General features: G+C 40.0%; 1 protein-coding gene across 4 annotated transcripts in view; it reads left to right on the forward strand.

The window, feature by feature from the left end:
* bchs (WD repeat and FYVE domain containing 3 bchs) overlaps positions 1-22,202 on the forward strand; it is a 404,120-nt gene that overhangs the window by 36,017 nt on the left and 345,901 nt on the right. For all 4 annotated transcript variants that reach the window (XM_071686608.1, XM_071686607.1, XM_071686603.1 and 1 more), the window contains 5 exons: positions 4,151-4,322; positions 8,724-8,897; positions 11,332-11,524; positions 12,674-12,860; positions 18,878-19,044. In XM_071686608.1, coding sequence (XP_071542709.1) covers positions 4,151-4,322; positions 8,724-8,897; positions 11,332-11,524; positions 12,674-12,860; positions 18,878-19,044 — 893 coding nt within the window. The remainder of the gene's footprint in view (positions 1-4,150; positions 4,323-8,723; positions 8,898-11,331; positions 11,525-12,673; positions 12,861-18,877; positions 19,045-22,202) is intronic.

Genomic DNA, 22,202 nt, shown 5'->3' on the forward strand with positions numbered 1-22,202 from the left:
ATTCAGAGACATCTACCCTTTTCTTTTCTTTTGCTTCCATGATCTAAGACTCGCATCCATGTGGTGCTTTTGGGATCTCTACTTCTTCATACATACATACTCATCTTTACCCTAACAGACAATAGCCTTTCCTTCCATACATTCCTTAATGCATTCTTGACTTTATCCTCCTTATCCATCGTATGACTCATTTCAGCCCCGTAATTCCATCTCTTGCCATATCTACTATCACATACCTAAAAGTTTTCAGTTCCTCTAGGTACTCCCCATTCAAACTTTCATTCAAACTACACTTACTCATTTTCCTGCTGCTGAGCAGCACCTTACTTTTGTTCACATTTACCCTTAACTGTTTCCTTTTATACCCACTCAAACTGTCACCAGCTTCTGGAGTTTCTCACTGGAAACAGCCACCAAAGTGACCAGACTCTTGCATTTAACCTTCTTGCCACTTTATCCATAAACTGATTAAACAGCTGTGATAACATCACACATCATTGATTCAGATCCACCTCAACTAAAAACTACATACCCTCTTTCTTTCCTGCTTACACACATGTCTACATCTTCTCAAAAGCTTCACTCTCAGTTTAGTAAGCTGCATAAATTCTTAGCATCTTCCACCTTATCACATGTTTTCTCAGAATATGCAAATGGTTTGTACAATTCACTTTCTCTAGTATTTCATACAGCTCATACCTTTGATTTATACATATCCCTCGTTAGTATTATAAATTTTTTTTTATTATTATACATAATTACTGTGTACCGTGTTAGCGAGATTGTGCCAGGACACAGATGAAGAATAGCCCATCCACTCATATACACACTCATATATACTGTTTTATTTATTTTGTTTTATCATACTTTGTCGCTGTCCCCTGTGTTAGCAAGGTATTGCAAGGTAACAGATGAAAGAATGGCCCAACCCACCCACTGACACATGTATATACATATACTTCACACATGCACATATACATACCTATACATTTCAACGTATACATATATATACATACACAGACTTGTTTTGGTTGAGAGAGCAGAAGAGGGTGTTTTGAAATGGTTTGGTCACATGGAGAGAACGAGTGGGGAAAGATTGACCAAGAGGATATATGTGTCAGAGGTGGAGGGTACAAGAAGTGGGAGACCAAATTGGAGGTGGAAAGATGGAGTGAAAAAGATTTTGAGTGATCGGGGCCTGAACATGCAGGAGGGTGAAAGGCGTGCAAGGAATAGAGTGAATTGGAACGATGTGGTATACCGGGGTCGACGTGCTGTCAATGGATTGAACCAGGGCATGTGAAGCGTCTGGGGTAAACCATGCAAAGCGTGTGGGGCCTGGATGTGGAAAGGGAGCTGTGGTTTCGGTGCATTATTACATGACAGCTAGAGACTGAGTGTGAACGAATGGGGCCTTTGGTGTTTTTCCTAGCGCTACCTCACACACATGAGGGGGGAGGGGGTTGTTATTCCATGTGTGGCGAGGTGGCGATGGGAACAAATAAAGGCAGACAGTATGAATTATGTACATGTGTATATATGTATATGTCTGTGTGTGTATATATATGTATACATTGAGATGTATAGGTATGTATATTGTGCGTGTGTGGACATGTATGTATGTACATGTGTATGTGGGCGGTTTAGGCCATTCTATCATCTGTTTCCTTGCGCTACCTCGCTAACGCGGGAGACAGCGACAAAGCAAAATAAAAAAATAAATAACATACACAGACATATACATATATACACATGTACATAATTCATACTTGCTGCCTTTATTTATTCGCGTTGCCGCCCTGCCACACATGAAATGACAACCCCCTCCCCCCGCACGCGCGTGAGGTAGCGCTAGGAAAAGACAACAAAGGCCACATTCGTTCACACTCGGTCTCTAACTGTTATGTAAAATACACCAAAACTACAGCTCCCTTTCCACATTCAGGCCCCACAAAACTTTCCATGGTTTACCCCAGATGCTTCACATGCCCTGGTTTATATAAAAATATATAAAGGCTCATACATGCACATATACATGCATATAGATTGGCGGAATGCGTGCATAGTGCCATTGTACAAAGGCAAAGGGGATAAGAGTGAGTGCTCAAATTACAGAGGTATAAGTTTGTTGAGTATTCCTGGTAAATTATATGGGAGGGTATTGACTGAGAGGGTGAAGGCATGTACAGAGCATCAGATTGGGGAAGAGCAGTGTGGTTTCAGAAGTGGTAGAGGATGTGTGGATCAGGTGTTTGCTTTGAAGAATGTATGTGAGAAATACTTAGAAAAGCAAATGGATTTGTATGTAGCATTTATGGATCTGGAGAAGGCATATGATAGAGTTGATAGAGATGCTCTGTGGAAGGTATTAAGAATATATGGTGTGGGAGGCAAGTTGTTAGAAGCAGTGAAAAGTTTTTATCGAGGATGTAAGGCATGTGTACGTGTAGGAATAGAGGAAAGTGATTGGTTCTCAGTGAATGTAGGTATGCGGCAGGGGTGTGTGATGTCTCCACTGATGTTTAATTTGTTTATGGATGGGGTTGTTAGGGAGATGAATGGAAGAGTTTTGGAAAGAGGGGCAAGTATGAAGTCTGTTGGGGATGAGAGAGCTTGAGAAGTGAGTCAGTTGTTGTTCGCTGATGATACAGCGCTGGTGGCTGATTCATGTGAGAAACTGCAGAAGCTGGTGACTGAGTTTGGAAAAGTGTGTGAAAGAAGAAAGTTAAGAGTAAATGTGAATAAGAGCAAGGTTATTAGGTACAGTAGGGTTGAGGGTCAAGTCAATTGGGAGGTAAGTTTGAATGGAGAAAAACTGGAGGAAGTAAAGTGTTTTAGATATCTGGGAATGGATCTGGCAGTGGATGGAACCATGGAAGCGGAAGTGGATCATAGGGTGGGTGAGGGGGCGAAAATCCTGGGAGCCTTGAAGAATGTGTGGAAGTCGAGAACATTATCTTGGAAAGCAAAAATGGGTATGTTTGAAGGAATAGTGGTTCCAACAATGTTGTATGGTTGCGAGGCGTGGGCTATGGATAGAGTTGTGCGCAGGAGGATGGATGTGCTGGAAATGAGATGTTTAGGACAATGTGTGGTGTGAGGTGGTTTGATCGAGTAAGTAACGTAAGGGTAAGAGAGATGTGTGGAAATAAAAAGAGCGTGGTTGAGAGAGCAGAAGAGGGTGTTTTGAAATGGTTTGGGCACATGGAGAGAATGAGTGAGGAAAGATTGACCAAGAGGATATATGTGTCGGAGGTGGAGGGAACGAGGAGAAGTGGGAGACCTAATTGGAGGTGGAGAGATGGAGTGAAAAAGATTTTGTATGATCGGGGCCTGAACATGCAGGAGGGTGAAAGGAGGGCAAGGAATAGAGTGAATTGGAACGATGTGGTATACTGGGGTTGACGTGCTGTCAGTGGATTGAATCGGGGCATGTGAAGCGTCTGGGGTGAGCCATGGAAAGCTGTGTAGGTATGTATATTTGCGTGTGTGGACGTATGTATATACATGTGTATGGGGGTGGGTTGGGCCATTTCTTTCGTCTGTTTCCTTGCGCTGCCTCGCAAACGCGGGAGACAGCGACAAAGCAAAAAAAAAAAAAGATATACATATCAACTTATACACATATACATACACATACATATACATATGTACATATTCATACTTGCTTGCCTTCATCCATTCCTGGTGTTACCCCGCCTCACAGGAAACAGCATCTCTACACCCTGCTTCAGTGAGGTAGTGCCAAGAAAACAGACAAAAATGGCCACATTCATTCACACTCAGTCTCTAGCTGTCATGTGTAATGCACCAAAACCACATCTGTCTATCCACATCCAGGCCCCACAGACTTTCCATGGTTTACCCCAGATGTTTCACATGCCCTGTTCAGTTCATTAACAGCACGTCGACCCTGGTATACCACATCGTTCCAATTCACTCTATTCCATGCATGTCTCTCACCTCCTGTATGTTCAGGCCCCAGTTGCTAAAAATCTTTTTCACTCCATCCTTCCACCTCCAATTTGGTCTCCTGCTTCTTGTTCCCTCCACCTCTGACACATATATCCTCTTTGTCAACTGAATTTAAGTTTATTGAAATTTTCAAAGCTGTCATATCTGCATTCTTCAGTTAGATTCATATTTTCAGCAAATTAATGGTGACTGAGATCAGACGCCGAGCATCAAACCAATCAACAGAAGCTGCCTCCTGTGCCATAGTGAGATTCCTGGAAATTGACAGTTGTGAAGAAAGTAGTAATGGCTGGATGTTGCTATCTACCCTAAACCTTTTAGCAGCTGGGCCTCCTCAGCTGATTGAGGTGAAGACAAGTTTGTTATTGTATATGCCATTTTAATTATGCCTTTTCAAATCTTTATAGTGCCCACACTTTGATAGGGGAAAATGAATACTACCCATGTATCACATGCATTACATAGAAGGTGACTTAGTGGGGCAGGAGTGGAGCCTGGAGATCCTCCCCGTATTATTGCTTTCCGAAAGAAGTAGCAGAGGAGGTAGTCAAGAGAGGAATTTTCCTCTCAGGCTCAAGCAGCTTTTCCTAGGGCTACCTTGCGAAGGTGGGAAATAGTGAACAAATATGAAAGGATGTATTATGTATATACCATTATATCCTCTTCTGTTCCATTACATTCAGGGCCCCAAGTCTTGCATCCATATAAAACTGTTGGGGCTAATATACCTTCAGGCATACCTAGTTTTGACCAAATTGGCACTGATTTTACTCAGTGCACTCAGTGCACTTAGGACCTTAGCCCAGATTCACTGTATCTTCTGTAGTTCCATTTGCTGCCATTCCCACTCCTGGGGACCTAGAGCACACGACTCCCGTCAGACTCTTCCCTTCAAAACCTTACACATAACCATTCTGTCTCACCCCCGTGCTACACCTTATTAATGTGCTTTGATTTATTTAAACTCATAACTTCCTCTTTTACATGGTTTCCTAAACTCAGCACCATCTTTGGGAGCTTCTCTCTTGTGTCAGCTACCATATCTGTGTCACCTGCAAACCAACTGGCTCACCTCCCAGGTACCCCACTCCCTGCATTTTGTAGCCCTACCCCCTTTCAGGACCCTCACATTTACATTCCTCAGCACCACATCCTTTAAAAGATTAAACTACCATGAAGACATCATACACCTTTAATGTAGACCCATCTTCACCAGGAATCCTAATATATTCATAATACCAACATGGCTTCTCTGTGAGCTGTAAGTTTTCTGCAGGTATGTAAATGCCACAAACATATCCCTGTCTCACTCTTTCACAAATTTCTTCAAAGTAGACAGCTGATCTAAACATCCTTTGTCACTTCTGAAGCCACGTTGCTCCTCCCCAATCTGATACTTTTTGCATGCCACTGCCCTTTCACTCGCCACTGCCTTACACTCCACTATGTTGCCTTAAGTCATTTTTGTACTCCCTGCCAAGATATATTAGTACTATTCATGCTTTCTGCCTATCCTCAAGCCCTTCCCTGTGGGCCATATGTACATTGAAAAGCCTTACTAACCAATCAACAGTATTGTCACCTTTTTATGAAAAACTCAACGGCAGTCTTATCTGCTGTTCCTTTGCCATATTTCGTAGAAACAGAGCTGTTACTACCTGCTATGTTTGAAGAGATCATTTTTCATGATTCTGTTGTTCTGCATACCACCATTACCCAAACACACCTCATCCATGACCCTATTATCTAACACTTTTGACAGTCCTTGAAAATACTCACCCTATCTTTCTTATTTGCCTGTTACCACCTCCTTATCAGGTGTTTACCTGGTTTTGTCTTTGGAGATCTTTTACCCCATAGCTTAGACTCAGTCATAGATGCTGAGTTGATTTGCTGGTTGACCAAGATTTTGGAGGCTATGGCCCAGTAGCCCATGTAACAGACTAAGGCTGGCTGGCCTTGTAAACTTTATAAACACTTTTCCAGAGCCTCCATAAATTTCCCTATGATGCATGTCATAGTATTTCTGCAGATATTGTGTTGAATGGTCATGAGTCCTGGACATTCAAGGTATTTTTTCTAGTGCTTATTGCACCTTTTTGATTTTTGGAGTAATATTTTATTGTCTTTCATGCCTATTGTGCTAACAAGGAATAGTTTTCTACGTAAACTGGAAATGGCTTTTTAGAATTTTTTGCTTGGAAATGATTATAAATCTCTCCCACTAGTAAATGTGATTGAATTAAAAAAGATAGAATACAGAAACATTTCAAAAGTAGCACCATTGGACTGGAGCATATGAACTACTATTAGCAATTCAATGAGCTAAGACTTTACAGTTTCAAATAACAAAGGAAGTGAGATATGATATTACATACCTGGCAGTAAAAAGAAGGATTAAAGAAGAATGTGTTAAATCTGAAAGCAACTAGGCAAGGAAGAAAGAGAGGCATTAAGTCATGAGTAACACCTAGAAACATACTAAAAAGGTTTCAGACAGATCCATAATTGCTTAGTGAGGAACTTGGAGGGTTTATTTAATGTGATGCCTGGTGATCTTAGAAATTTACATAGAGTGATTACAAAAACTTTCAGAAGATTAGCCTCATGGTTGAATATTGTACTGGACAAACCTAGAATGAATAACTATGCCAAAGGAGTAGTATTGTATAATGCTATTTTTTTTAGGAGGTACTACACTATATTTATCTAAAGATCTAAAGATATGGATGGGGTTGTTAGGGAGGTGAATGCAAGAGTTTTGGAAAGAGGGGCAAGTATGAAGTCTGTTGGGGATGAGAGAGCTTGGGAAGTGAGTCAGTTGTTGTTCGCTGATGATACAGCGCTGGTGGCTGATTCATGTGAGAAACTGCAGAAGCTGGTGACTGAGTTTGGTAAAGTGTGTGAAAGAAGAAAGTTAAGAGTAAATGTGAATAAGAGCAAGGTTATTAGGTACAGTAGGGTTGAGGGTCAGGTCAATTGGGAGGTGAGTTTGAATGGAGAAAAACTGGAGGAAGTGAAGTGTTTTAGATATCTGGGAGTGGATCTGGCAGCAGATGGAACCATGGAAGCGGAAGTGGATCATAGGGTGGGGGAGGGGGCGAAAATTCTGGGAGCCTTGAAGAATGTGTGGAAGTCGAGAACATTATCTCGGAAAGCAAAAATGGGTATGTTTGAAGGAATAGTGGTTCCAACAATGTTGTATGGTTGCGAGACGTGGGCTATGGATAGAGTTGTGCGCAGGAGGATGGATGTGCTGGAAATGAGATGTTTGAGGACGATATGTGGTGTGAGGTGGTTTGATCGAGTAAGTAACGTAAGGGTAAGAAAGATGTGTGGAAATAAAAAGAGCGTGGTTGAGAGAGCAGAAGAGGGTGTTTTGAAATGGTTCGGGCACATGGAGAGAATGAGTGAGGAAAGATTGACCAAGAGAATATATGTGTCGGAGGTGGAGGGAACGAGGAGAAGAGGGAGACCAAATTGGAGGTGGAAAGATGGAGTGAAAAAGATTTTGTGTGATCGGGGCCTGAACATGCAGGAGGGTGAAAAGAGGGCAAGGAATAGAGTGAATTGGAGCGATGTGGTATACCGGGGTTGACGTGCTGTCAGTGGATTGAATCAAGGCATGTGAGGCGTCTGGGGTAAACCATGGAAAGCTGTGTAGGTATGTATATTTGCGTGTGTGGACGTATGTATATACATGTGTATGGGGGTGGGTTGGGCCATTTCTTTCGTCTGTTTCCTTGCGCTACCTCGCAAACGTGGGAGACAGCGACAAAGCAAAAAAAAAAAAAAAAAAATGATAGATATAATGGAGTAGCTCCTGAAGAAACAGCATTATGCAATAAGTAAGACAAACGAAAAACATCGTTTGTTAAAATGCAAGTCAAGTGTGAGTGTAACGCTTTGTTCCTACTGTCATGGCAAAATCTGATTATATGCACCTAAAGATAGATACACTTGTTCCCTGAGAGTATGGCCTCAGTATTTTCACTTGTTCTCAGTAGCTCATTTTCAACATTTAAAAACTGGTAGAACATTAAGGGAATGGTTTCTATCTCCCCCTGTTTCTATCTCACTTAGAAGCCTTTTACAACATGCAAGGGATATGTGGATAGCTCTCTCACTCCCTTTTTCCTGGAGATAAAGGAAAATTTTGATTCAGGATAAAGAATTAAGCAAATTATGTTTCCTCAGCTGTTAAGTGAAAGATTGAGAAAAATTTTGAGTTTGTGGATTGTGTTCCAGCAACCCATATGTATATGAGGCAGAAGAGGAAAGACAGCAACCTGGACCAGGGAGGGGAAAAATGATAGCCACTGCAGTGCTGGCTCACTGTGCTGCTTTCTTTACTCCTCCCAACATCCAGGTGGTAGTACCTTCCAAGTCTGTGCCTGCATAGCACCTATAAGTGTAATGATATAGATTGTAAAGTATGAAGTTATGCTTGTGAACATGTTTGTAAATAGATGTAGCTCTGTGTACTAAGCATATCTCTATTGGCTTTCCATCATTTTAATCTCTTACCATTCTTTAATGAAATTCAACCGAAGTCAGCAGCAGTTTTTCATTCACAAAGATTCTGTTGTGTCCAGTTTGCCAGGTGCAGCCATTTTATTCCTGAAGAGTACATTTTGTGAGAAGGCTGTAGCTGACAAGTATGTAAGAAATGTGATGACAAAACATCACATATTATCACTATAAAAGCTAAATATTTTCTTTTTTTGTATTACTTTCCAATCTCTTAGGTAATGACTGCTGCTTCACTGCCATCAACACTAGTGAAATGCTTATACCTCTTCTTTGATCTGCCTGAGTATGAGAGTCCATCAACAGATGTAACTACTGTACAAGCTGATAATGAATCAACTGACTTTTCCCCCAGTGAAAGGAGGATTCTTCTTCAGAAGGTGTTTGTGCAGGTGAGCCTTGATTATTTATTGAATTTTCTTTTCACAGCATAACAAGATTGTGTATGTTTGGCTATTTTTTATGTTATTCTTCCAGGACAAAGTGATTGTTTGATTAAGAGATAAGGAGTGAATGAGGTATGGAAAAGGTTTAGGAATACTGTTATAGGTTTCTGTTTTATTTGGTATGTTCCTCAGGCATTAGAAATATTCTTGGGGAATACCAGGGTCAGGACCTTCTAACTCTTTGTCTGTCTGGTGGAGATCATTTGCTTTCCCTATCCATTGCTATCCTCTCAGCGAAATAGTGGCCTCTAAATCCTCTTGGTCCTACCTTAAGACAATCATTGACTGCCAAGTGAGAGAAGCTTATTTTCCTTGAAGTTTAAGACCGTGATGTCAGAATGTGTGTGGGTGCAGCAAAGATGATATGTTTATGGAGAGGAATTTGGTGGTTCTGAATCTGAGTTAAACAGAACTAATGGGGAAGGGGAAAGAATGGTTTGAGAATGTCCTGGGGATAAAGTCATGGGCTAGTGTGAGGGTGAGAGCTAAGAAGGCATAGCAATGCTGTTGAAGGAGGAGTTTTGGAAATGTGTGAAAGTGTAAAGAAGTGAACTTAGGCTGATTTTGGTAGAAATGAAAGTGGTTTTGAGAGGTGGATGATTATTTGTGCTTATGCGCTTGGGAACAAGAGGTCTAAGGAAGAAAGATGAATATTTTGGGAGAGGCTGAATGAGTGCGTCAGCAGTTTTTATGCAAGGGATTAAGTATTAGTGATGGCTGATTTGAATGCATTAGTTAGTAATTTGGCATTTAAGGGGTCAAAGGGTATCCAGTGCTTTATAAAACTGATTAACAGCTTGTGGATTTGATTTGTTCGCTGAAAAGGGACTGGTGATCGGGAATAACTGACTTAAAAAGAGGGATATGCATAAGTAAACGTAGATGAGTAGGGGTGATGGAAAGCAGGTATTATTAGATTGTCTATTAAATGATAGGCATTCAAAGTAGAGTTTCATGGATGTGAATGTGCTGAGAGGAGCAGCTGGTGGGATATCTGATCATCACTTGATGGACTTGATGGAGGCATGGATGAAAGTTTGTAGAGGCTTTAGGAAAAGAGGAAATTATTTGGGTGGCAAGAAGGTAGTGAGGTGAACTTAGAAGAAAAGACTTGTTTGAAAGAGATGCCATGAGATATTTTAAGAGAATGGCAAGAGTTGATAGTAAATAAAGCTAAGGAAGATGGTAAGGAATCCTTAATTGGATACAGAAGTGCCCGTGCCTATGCATGCTCAAGTCTTCACTCTGATATCTGAGATTCTTCTTTATTTATTATACATGAATACATGTATGAAGTCTGTTGGGGATGAGAGAGCTTGGGAAGTGAGTCAGTTGTTGTTCGCTGATGATACAGCGCTGGTGGCTGATTCATGTGAGAAACTGCAGAAGCTGGTGACTGAGTTTGGAAAAGTGTGTGGAAGAAGAAAGTTAAGAGTAAATGTGAATAAGAGCAAGGTTATTAGGTACAGTAGGGTTGAGGGTCAAGTCAATTGGGAGGTGAGTTTGAATGGAGAAAAACTGGAGGAAGTGAAGTGTTTTAGATATCTGGGAGTGGATCTGGCAGTGGATGGAACCATGGAAGCGGAAGTGGATCATAGGGTGGGGGAGGGGGCGAAAATCCTGGGGGCCTTGAAGAATGTGTGGAAGTCGAGAACATTATCTGGGAAAGCAAAAATGGGTATGTTTGAAGGAATAGTGGTTCCAACAATGTTGTATGGTTGCGAGGCTTGGGCTATGGATAGAGTTGTGTGCAGGAGGATGGATGTGCTGGAAATGAGATGTTTGAGGACAATGTGTGGTGTGAGGTGGTTTGATCGAGTGAGTAACGTAAGGGTAAGAGAGATGTGTGGAAATAGAAAGAGCGTGGTTGAGAGAGCAGAAGAGGGTGTTTTGAAGTGGTTTGGGCACATGGAGAGGATGAGTGAGGAGAGATTGACCAAGAGGATATATGTGTCGGAGGTGGAGGGAACAAGGAGAAGAGGGAGACCAAATTGGAGGTGGAAAGATGGAGTGAAAAAGATTTTGTGTGATCGGGGCCTGAACATGCAGGAGGGTGAAAGGAGGGCAAGGAATAGAGTGAATTGGAGCGATGTGGTATACCGGGGTTGACGTGCTGTCAGTGGATTGAAGCAGGGCATGTGAAGCGTCTGGGGTAAGCCATGGAAAGCTGTGTAGGTATGTATATTTGCGTGTGTGGACGTATGTATATACATGTGTATGGGGGGGGGTTGGGCCATTTCTTTCGTCTGTTTCCTTGCGCTACCTCGCAAATGCGGGAGACAGCGACAAAGTATAATAAAAAAAAAAAAAAATATGAATACATATGTCTCTCACCACTTTTTCTATGACTTTTATCAGTTTGTTGCCACTTCTTTTTCAGTTACTAGTAAGGCTGTGCTCCCACACTGCCCCAGCAGAAGAATTGGGACGGAAGGATGACCTGACTTTATTGTTCTCAGCCATTACATCGTGGTGCCCTCAACACAATGCACTTTGGAGGAAGAGTGCTGCAGAAGTTTTAATGACACTTTCCAGACATGGACTGTCACAACCTGTTGTCAGCTATATTCATAGTGAGTTCTTTGCATTTGCTTTTAACCCTTTCACTGAAGCTGGTAAGTATATGGGTTCTAATTTTTTTTGTGTTTACTGCATCTGGTACTTGTGAGTTTCTTATTTTATATTTCCAGTTTGAGGTGTTTTGTCCAAATGTTTAGGTGAATATTGGCCTCTGACTTTGAATTAGGTATTACTATGCAGCAGTCACAACATTCAGTTATAATGCTTTGTTATGGGCAGTACTCCTCTTTAAAAGATGTTACAAAAGGTAAACTTTTATACCATGATGATAAAAGAGTAAATGTTCTTCCAAAATATATAACCATACATTATGTTATGTGCTACCTCAAACAATGGTGTATATTGTTGTATTTGTGTAAAGGAAACGAGAAAAGTAAAAATGATACTGAAATACATGTTTCAACCAGTTCTGCCTCCTGTGCTCTTTAACTGCATGGCAGCTGTTTGGATGAGTGCTGTCAGATGAGTGACAGTATAAATTTTTGTAGTCAGGAAAGTAATCTCTTTGCTCTTAAATGAAATGTGAAAATGATTTTTTTTTTTCAAATATTTAAACCTTTACTTCACAAGGAAGGGGTGCTAGGTCTGAAACCTTCTTGACCAAAAAGGTGAGATTTTATTTCTTTAAAAGGCTTTGTTTCCACAACTCCATCAATATCAGGTGAGTTTTCCTTAATATGCTCCACAAATTCCAACTGTTTACCATACACTGCTCATCCATCAGCATTTGTATACATTACTTGCAGTAGGACATTTCCATCACCTAACATTTATGTCATATGTACCTGTCATGTCCTGCTATAGATACAATTTGCAGTAACTGCAAAATTAAACTTCAAGATGAGGTCCGTCCCTTGTTATAAGGGATGAAATTTAGAATTATAGATAGTAAAAGGAATTGTAATAACAAAACAGCCCTTTTTGTTATCAGCAAAATTATATACAGTGTGTATGAATTGTCAGTGATATGAGTAGGGAAGCTTACTGTGAAAACTTGATGATTTGAAGTGGAGTTGATATGGTTAAACTTTTTCAGATTTACTGTAAAGTAGGTGCCCATGCTAATTTTGATTTTGAATTTATTAAATGATATTTCTACAGAATGCTGCGAAGTTTATTTAAACCTAATCTTTTTATTCCAGATAAAGGTTGTGTGGGAATTTGTGTGGAGAACATGGAGCGCGGACAGGATCTTTCACCACTTGAGATTGTCGAAATGTTTGTGACGGTGTTTTGCTTCCTCAAGGACTCATCAGAAGTTTCACAAACCCTTCTAGATGACTTCAGATCTTCTCAAGGTTATGCCTTCCTTGCAGAATTCCTCCTTAGGTGTGTCTGTGGTTTTTATTCATACCCTCCTTTTTGATGAATTATGGTCACATATACTTTTGCAGTGTAATAACTACAGGTATTACTGTCTCATACGTAATACAGGCTTTGGTCTTGAGTAATGCCAAATTTCAGCATATTTGTATTTTAGGGTTATTCAGCAGCAAGGTGTATACAGATGAAATGAATGAAATATGAGCCACATACAGTACATCTTTGGTGTGTCCACTTACAAAGTAGGGGCCAAAGGATAAATCTTTAATTACATTTCATCCAAGGATGAGGAAGCATCTTGTAGGATGTCTTGTGTAGGGCTAGGGGGAGCAGTAATATCATGACCTTTGTTTACCCATGCCTGTAGACAAGTACCCTTACTCGCCCATCTGCGGTCAGCATCAGTATTAGTTGTTATCTAATGTTTGTACAGTAGTAGGCGGGCAATGTTACATAATGGGCCATTTTGCGCAGTAAATGTATGGTGAAATTGGATGCTGTGGCATCAGTGACATGTGAATAGGTGTATATAGCAAATGTAAATAAATGCATAAATCATGAATTGTGTAAAACAGAAGTGATCACAGAGTCCCTTAGCCTCATCCCAGTCATGCCTGATAGGCTGCCCACCCTGAGTCCTCCTGCGATACTACTCTTCCTCCTCCCACAGCCAGGTATGATGCAATATTGCATAATTAACACCTCTTACATTAGTTTTTCATCCTATTTTCTCTATTTATGTATGTATTGGCTTATTCCTTCTTACTTTATTATTCCTAGAATATGACACTTTATGTGGATATAAGAAAAACATGGCCTGCCTTTAATAGGTTAAAGACTTTTTTCTCTTAATGATATGATAGGATATCTTAAGGTATTTTCGTTCTTGATATGCTGCAAAAATATTATTTATTTCATATATCTTCATTTGGCAGAATACCTTTGTGTGTGTTCACTGCCACCCCATTTTTTACCACATACAAAATAATTGTAGGCATTGTAGTATGTGCTTAAGAATAGTTAAAGTTACTCAGGGAGTTCAAGATGTAAGGCCATTACTCTTGAAGTTTCATCATAGGTGTTGAAGATGTTTGATTGTGGTCACTCTTTGTTACATATTTTTAATGCAGTGAATGATATTTTCTTATGATAATGAAATTTATCTGGATTTATTAGGTATTTGTGTACTTATCATTTATATTTTAAAATTCATGGCAAAATACTATATGACTCATATGCCACCGAATGGCAAATTGTGTTCATATCCCACTTGCTGGTTGACAACTAGTAAATGATATTTGTAGAAAACTTGAAGCTTCAGATTTCACTATTTCCAAGTGTATCTGTCTTAGTGATACACTGTCACCAGAAGTGTATTTCTCCCTGTGTAATTTGGAGCCTTTATAACTTTTGTTAATTTCCAGAAAGACCAGGAAGTAAGTCTTCACATCATCTGGTTGGAGATTATGAAACACATTTATAAAGATACATGCAGGAAAGCAATAACTGTTAATATAGACATTGATTTCATAAGCAGAGTGGATCTCCTATAGTGTTATTTGTGTCTAATCCTTTGTCAGTCCTTATGGCTTTTGGTGATTTTTTGTGATTTGCATTGTTAAGGGAGGTCCAAGGATTTTTCATCTTCATTGTCATTCACCTGGAATCTAAGGTTCACATTTTATATTGAACATATAGATCAAAATAGATCAAACCCTTACTACTGGGGGTATTTTTTAAGTTTCAGCCACCTTATATGCTGCATTATACATTAATTTAGTGTAATACAGTATTATTTTAGCACATTACATACTGTTGTATAAGTGAAATCTTTTGCTTCCTCCACCATGGTCTCCACTACCACCACCAATGCTTCTAGCCACAGTCACTACAGGTACCACTAACAACTGCTTTAATAATTGCAGTACAGTTTCTGTATATAGAAATTGTCTTAAGGAGGCTGGCGAAAAGGGTAGTTGTTGTTTGCTGATGACACCACATTTGTGGTAGCTGCGAATGAGAAACTTTTGAAAATTGGTTTCTGAGTTTGCAAGGGTGTGTGAGGAGAAAGTTTAGAATAAATGTGAATAAAAGCATGTCTTACGACATGGTTTTCAGTTGCTTGACTTGCAATGATGTGACTTTCAGTGGTTTATCCAGAAACATGACTGCTGGAGGTCAGTGCATGGGTGTATTTCACTGTGTGTTGGTTGGTTCACAATGAGAGCACCACTGTGTGCATGCATAGGATCTTTAGCATTCTCTCCATACCATGTGGCTCTTTTACATGACATTCCAGAAAATTCTGCCCAATTCGTTTTTTGTGTGAAGCATAGAACCCATCTAAATCATCTCAAGCATTGGATGACCACAAGTTATGCAAAGCAATTACCAAGTTGTCCTTGGATACTGCATCCCTTGCTCTAACAGCACACGAAATGGCACTATTAACGATCAAGTACTTTTGGAGTCCGAGACTCCCTTGGCCATTGTTGCAAGCATTTATTATCCACTACATGAATTTGTTCTTAAAGTGGCACTTAAAAGCACATAGAATTCCTTGGTCCTTGGAGTTTTACATCAGGGTTGGCAGAGCAGTTGTCCAACAGTAAGAGAACCTTGCAGTTTACAAGAAAACCAATTGACCAACAGTGTGCCCTGGCCTGAGGCAGAGTTGATTCCTAAGCCAATCCACCATATTTCTTGTGTAGTCTTTGTGTGTTTGTTAGCCTTTTACAATACTAAGAAAACTTGACCACCTTAAAGGCCAAAAGATTCTTACTTTTACAAGTGACTTATGATTTTAACTTGATTGTTCCAACTGCATTAGAACATTTGAGGAATGTGAGCCATTCTTTTGATTTTCTAAATCCTAAGAGTGCTGACTCATTTGCAATAATGTATGTCTGCCTGGATATGTGTTGTCAACTTGAAGATGTTTTGTTAGCTATTTACAGCTGCTCAGGTGATAAATCTTCATCAGAAATCATATTGAGAATATATCCAAGTAGTCCTTAGTTGCAAACTTGCAAACCATGGCATTTTATGGATATTGTGAGCCAGGCTGAGGAATAGTTTATGGGATTGTTTGGCCTAATTCCTCTTGAAATAGCCATGGTTTAGGCTTTGATCATGCCATCATGCAACTTGAACCCTTCTATTTGTCTGAAGTTTAATCCAAGCAATCAACATTGTCCAGATCACCATTCTTAGGTTAATTAGGATTGGAGGAAGGAATTTATAGTGCCATTGTTTAAAGGCAAAAAGGATAAAGGCATAAGTTTGTTGAGTATACGTGAAAAATTAAATGGGAGGGTATTGATTGAGAGGGTATAGGCATGTACAGAGCATCAAATTGGGGAGGAGCATTGTGGTTTCAGAGGTGGTAGAGGATGTTTGGATCAAGTGTTTAGCGAGGTATATGCAAGAATTTTAGAGAGAGGGGCGAGTTTGCAGTCTGATGTGGATGAGAGGATCTGGGAAGTGAGTCAATTGTTGTTTGCCTGTGACAGAGCACTGGCGGCTGATTGAAGTGAGAAACTGCAGAAGCTGGTGACTGAGTTTGGAAAAAAGTGTGAAAGGAGAAAAATGAGAGTAAATGTGAATAAAAGGAAGGGTATTAGGTTCAGTAGGGTTGAGGGACAAGTTAGTTGGGATGTAAGCTTGAATGGAGAAAGATTGTAAGAAGTGAAGTATTGTAGATATCAGCGAGTGGACTTGGCAGCAAACCATGGAAGCAGAAGTGTGTCATAGGGTAGGGAAGGGGGCAAAGGTTCTGGTACTGCTAAAGAATGTGTACAAAGAGAGAATGTTATCTTGGAGAGCAAAGATGAGTATGTTCGAAGGAATAGCGGTTCTAACAATGTTTTCTTACTACCTCACTACTCCCTTAACATATCCCTTATTCAGTCAATCCTCCTAACACCATGTATTGTCCTTGAATATTCAATTTCCAGCAGAACCATCTTCTGTTGTACTTTTTCATGTCGGGCCCATGCTTGACAGCCATACAACACACCATCAAATACACCTAATAATACGGTAAAATAATGATTTAAAAAAGATTTGAAAATCTCAACTGCTGTACCATGTGCATTTCATATTGCACTTGGTTTTGGTAGCGTGGAATAGATTCGCTTTGTTTCAGTCTCAGTCTTCCTCACGCTATCATGTGATCTGGTTGTATGCAGAATGTTTCTGTTATTTCAGAATTGTGACTTTTTATTTGATGATTTTGCAATCCTTACAATGCAAAATGGCATCAAGTGATTGTAAGAGGTGCAATGAAAGCAGGTAGTCCATCCTCACATTATTATAAAGAAGTATCCTTTCATAGAAGAGGGGTGACCACCTCTATCACAGTCTCCTGCCTCCAACTGCCTAGCGAGCCATGAGCGTTCCCATGCTGTTGGGTGCCTGCACCCAACTATTGTACCACACACTAGACCTGACACCCCCTCATGAGATTTTGGTAACTAAATGTGATATTTTATTGCAACAAAAAAGAAGAAAAAGAAAAAACGAATGAAATCAAAATTCAACAAGGCATAAGGCAAATACACAATACAAAACACTGGTCAGCAACAATACACTTTGTCTGCATCTGAGCAAAACAAAAATGACTTAACAAATTAGTGTGTTCACCACAGGAGCTTTGTTGTTGTGGAGGCTGCCTCCAACACCTGTGTCAGCCCTCAACACCTGTTTGTCTGCCTTTACCGCTGCTTCGGTGCATCCACTGGACTGGGGAAAGTAGGCTGAGGAGATGTGGACCATGATTTCCCATTTTTTGTAGAAAGCTTACATCTCCTCACTGTCTAGATTGATTCCCCCATCCAAGGCAATTTCCTTGGGTGCACCCCATCTCGTGAAGAAGGCGAGTAGCCTTGCAATAACTTAGGATTTTCCCACATAGGTTCGAATCCTACTCACTTCTCCTTGTAAGAGGGGCAATGAAAGCAGGTGGTCTGTTCTCACTTTATTATAAAGAAGTATCCTTTCACAGGAGAGAGGTGGCATCACCTCTATCTTAGTCTGACTCCTTCCTCCAACTGTCTGCCAAGCATTCCTATGCTGATAGGTGCCTGCTGCCCTACTATCATACCACACATTAAACCCTACAGTGATAGAGGGGTTAAAAGAAAGCATGCGAGCTTGATAGGTTACATTCATTTTAGCAGATGTTCAGCATGAATGAACCCCACTTCCCCCCTATTAGTCTGTTAAATTGAGGGTTTACTGTATTATCATAACTTTATTCCTCCAGTGACCACCACCCTCTAGTACCTTACCTCATTCTCTCAGCATACTTATAACTATATGTATAGTTTATGTATGAGGTCGGTAGACCTTTCCTATAATTTTGTAGTACATCCAGTGCATTCATCAGGTTCTGAGGCCAGTTTCATTTTATACTTGCTGATGTTGATAAATTCATTGCATTTATTTTTTTGCGATATATGTTGAGCATCGAAAATCCAAAATCCGAAACTTTTTGAAGGGCAACATGATGTTATATGTAGAAAATTCCTCACGTACACACATTATTTTTTCATTGTATTATTGTTATTTAATGTTTTTTTACTACTAAGTACTTATGTGTCAATAAGTGTAAGGAAACAATTGCTTATCAGTAACATATAAATTCAGATTCAGGAATGAAAGTAATGTCAAACAACCACAGTTTTTCCACATAGGCAGCTGAGGTTGTGACACTAGCTTTCTGGTGGTTCAGTGCTACACAAACTTTGTTTCATGCACAAAATTATTAAGAATATTGTATAGATTACCTTCAGGCTATGTGTAAAAGGTGTATATGAAAAATAAATAGATTTTGTGTTTAGACTTGGGTTCCATCCTGAAGATATCTCATTATGTATATGTGAATATTCCAAAATAAATAGAATCCAAAATCTGAAATACTTCTAGTTCCAGGCATTTCAGATGAGGGATACTAAACCTGTACAGTGAATGAAATATAGGAGCACTAAATGGGTTTAATTGTAATTCCTTTCTTATTTTAGATTGGAGGCTGACACTTCAGATGAGAGTCGTGAGGCCCTAAGGAATCTAGTGTTATTGGTGTCATCCCTTTCTTACTGTGGGTTCACTGAACTTAAGCCATCTTCTGCATCAGTTGGGTCCCTCTTCCTTATACCTGGGTTCATATTGCCTGTTCCATCAGGGAGAGGTAAGGATTACGATTAATTTATGGCAGTTCACTGTCTATGTCAATGGCTGTTTTTAAATGACAGTGTAGCATGTTTATATTAGTTTAGCTATTTTATGCATCTAAAAAAGAGTTGGTATGCAGTATCTGTGGTCCTTGAACAGTTGTGCATGAGTGAATGTTGCAACTTGAAATAACACTATAATATTTTAAAGTAATTTTGTCAAATCCATAGGGATAGGAGAGAAAGCAAGAATTCTGTCCACATATTTCCTTTGTGTTGTAGAAGGTAACTGAGAGGGGCAGGAGGGTGTAGTGGGTTGGAAACTCTCTCCTTGTATTAAGGTTTCTTAAAGATAGAACAGAAGGAGCCAAGTGAGGAATCGTTACCCTCCTTATAGGATTAGGCTAGGGTATCTGAATGTGTGGAAACGTAACCAAAATGAGAAGAAAGGAGAGATAGGTAGTATGTTTGAGGAGAGGAACTGGATGTTCTGTCTCTGAGTGAAGCAAAGCTCAAGGATAAAGGGGAAAAATGAATTAGGAATGTTTTAGGGGTGAAGTCAGGAGTTAATGAGAGGGGGAGAGCTAAGGAAAGGGTAGCCCTACTGGTGAAGCAAGAGTTGTGGAGATGTTTGATTTTAAGGAAGGGAGCCCCAGACTGATGTAGGTAAAACTGAAAATAGATGGGTGATTTTTATTGCTTATGCACCTAGTCATGAGAAGAAAGATGAGGAGAGGTGAGTGTTATAGGAGTAGCTGAATGAGCATGTCATCAATTTTGATGCAAGAGGATGGGCATTAGTGATGGGTGATTTAAATGCAAAAGTGAGTAATATTGCAGTTTATTGTATGATTAGGGGTATGGGGTATTCAGTAAGGCAAATGGAAATGGTGAAGAGCTTGTGGATTTGTTTGCTGAAAAAGGGAGGGTGATTGGGAATACCTGGCTTAAAAAGAGGGACTTACACATGTATATGTGGGTGAGTAGGAAAGATAGTATACGTGCATTATTGGATTACATACTAATCAATAGGCTTGCTAAAGAGAGACTCTTGGATGTGATTGTGCTGACAGGGGCAGCTAGTAGGATATTTGATCATTACCCTTTGGAAGCAAGGATGAAGATTTGTAGAGGTTTTCAATAAAGACAAAATGAGGTGAACAAAAAGATGGTTGTGAAAGTGAGTGAGTTTGGAAAAGACGTGTAAAAAAGTACCTGCCGAGATTGAGAATAGAATGGCAAAAGGTGAGAGTAAATGAAACTAGGGGAATGGGAGGTTTCTAGGGAAGCATTGCTGGCATGTGCAAGTAAAGTGTGTGGCATAGGAAAGATGGAGGTGGGCAGGTGAGAAAAGGTGTAAGTGGTCGGATGAAGTAAAGTTGCTAGTGAAAGAGAAAAGAGAAGTGTATGGGTAGTACTGGAGGGAGAAGTGTGAGAGACTTAAAGATGTACAAGAGAAAGTGGCAGGGGGTGAAGAGGAAGTTGTAGAGGCTGAAAAGTGGGGCAGATGAGAGTTAGGGTGAGCCAGTATCAGTAGATTTCAGGGAGTATCTGAAAATGTTTTGGAAGGAGGCTAAAAGTGTGAGAAAAACAAGAGAACAAGCTTCAGGGATAATAAAATGTTTGGATTGAGGTTAACAGTGTGTGTGTAGAACAAGAGAACGAATGGAAACATCAATGTACGGGCTAATGGGAAAGTGGTAACTGACTGTAATGAGGTGAAGAGGATATGGAGTGAGTATTTCAAAGGATTGTTATATATGTTTAATGATTGGGTGGCAGATGTCAGGAGTTTGGGTTCAGGAGGTATGCATAATGAGAGTCCCAGAAAGTGATTTGATGAAGAGATGGTGAAACCCTTTTGTAAGATGAAATGTGGTAAGGAAGCTAGAGTGGATGGTATTACAGTTGAATTTCCCAAGAAAAGGAGTGACTGTTTTTTGTTGGTTAGGATTTTCAGTGAATTTATGGAACATGGTGAAGTCCCTGAAGATTGCCAAAATGCATGCATAATTACTATTGTGTAAAGGGAAAGGAGACAGAGGTGAGTGTTCAAATTACAAAGTTATAAGTTTGTTAAGTGTAAATGGTGGGTTGTCTGGGAGAGTAGTGATTAAGAGGGTGGTGGCATGCACGGAGCATCAGCTTGGGGAATGAAACTGTGGTTTCGGGAGTGTTATAGCATGAGTTGGTCAGGTGTTTGCTGTGAAGAATCTCATTGAGAAATACTTTAAGAAACAGAAGGATTTGTATGTGGCATTTATGGATCTGGAGAAAGCAAATGAATGTGGTTGATAGAGATGCTGTATGGAAGGTGCTACAGATATATTGTGTGGGAGGAAAGATACTAGATGCAGTGAGGAGTCTTTATCAACAGAGTAAGATGTTTGTGGGCAAGTAGAAAGGAGTGTGAGTGCTTCCAGGTGAAGGTATGTCTGTAGTAGGGGATGTGTGATGCCATCACGGTCACTGAATATGTTTCTAGATGGGATGGTGAGGGAGTTGAGTGTAAGGGTCTTACAGAGAGGAACAGGTTTGCAGTATGCTGGGAATGGGGAGCTTGGTTTATGAGTCATTTGTTTGCTGATGGTATAGGGTTAATGGAAGATTGAAATGAGAAACTGTAGAAGATGGTGTCTTGAGTTTAGGAGAGTCTATGAAAGCAAAAATTTTAGAGAAAATGTGAATAAAAGCAAGGTTATTAGATATAGCAATGAAAGGAAACAGGGTAGATGAGAGTGTAAGTTTGATTAGGGGAGAACTTAAATGAAGTTGGTTGTTTTAGGTACCAGCAATTGGGAGCTGAAATGAGCTGCAGTGTGGGTAGGGGACAAAGATCATGGGTGCACTGAGGATTTTGTGGAAAGAGAGGTCGCTGCCTTAAGGGCAAAGATGGATAGGTTTGACTGTATAGCAATCTTGTCAGTGCTATATGGATGTAAGGCATGGGCATAAAACAAATTTTTTAAGGACAGGGTGAATGTGTTGGAAATGTTTGAGGAAAATATGTGGCATAAGGAGAGTAGATTGAATATAAAATGATAGGGTAAGAGAAAAGTATGGTATGGAAAAAGCTGAAGAGGGTGTAATGAAATGGTTTGGACATATGGAGAAGATGATTGAGAAACAGATGACAAAAAGGGGTATACATGTCAGAAGTGGAGGGAACTAGGAA

Source organism: Panulirus ornatus, chromosome 42 (assembly GCF_036320965.1).
Source record: "Panulirus ornatus isolate Po-2019 chromosome 42, ASM3632096v1, whole genome shotgun sequence".
NCBI lineage: Eukaryota > Metazoa > Arthropoda > Malacostraca > Decapoda > Palinuridae > Panulirus > Panulirus ornatus.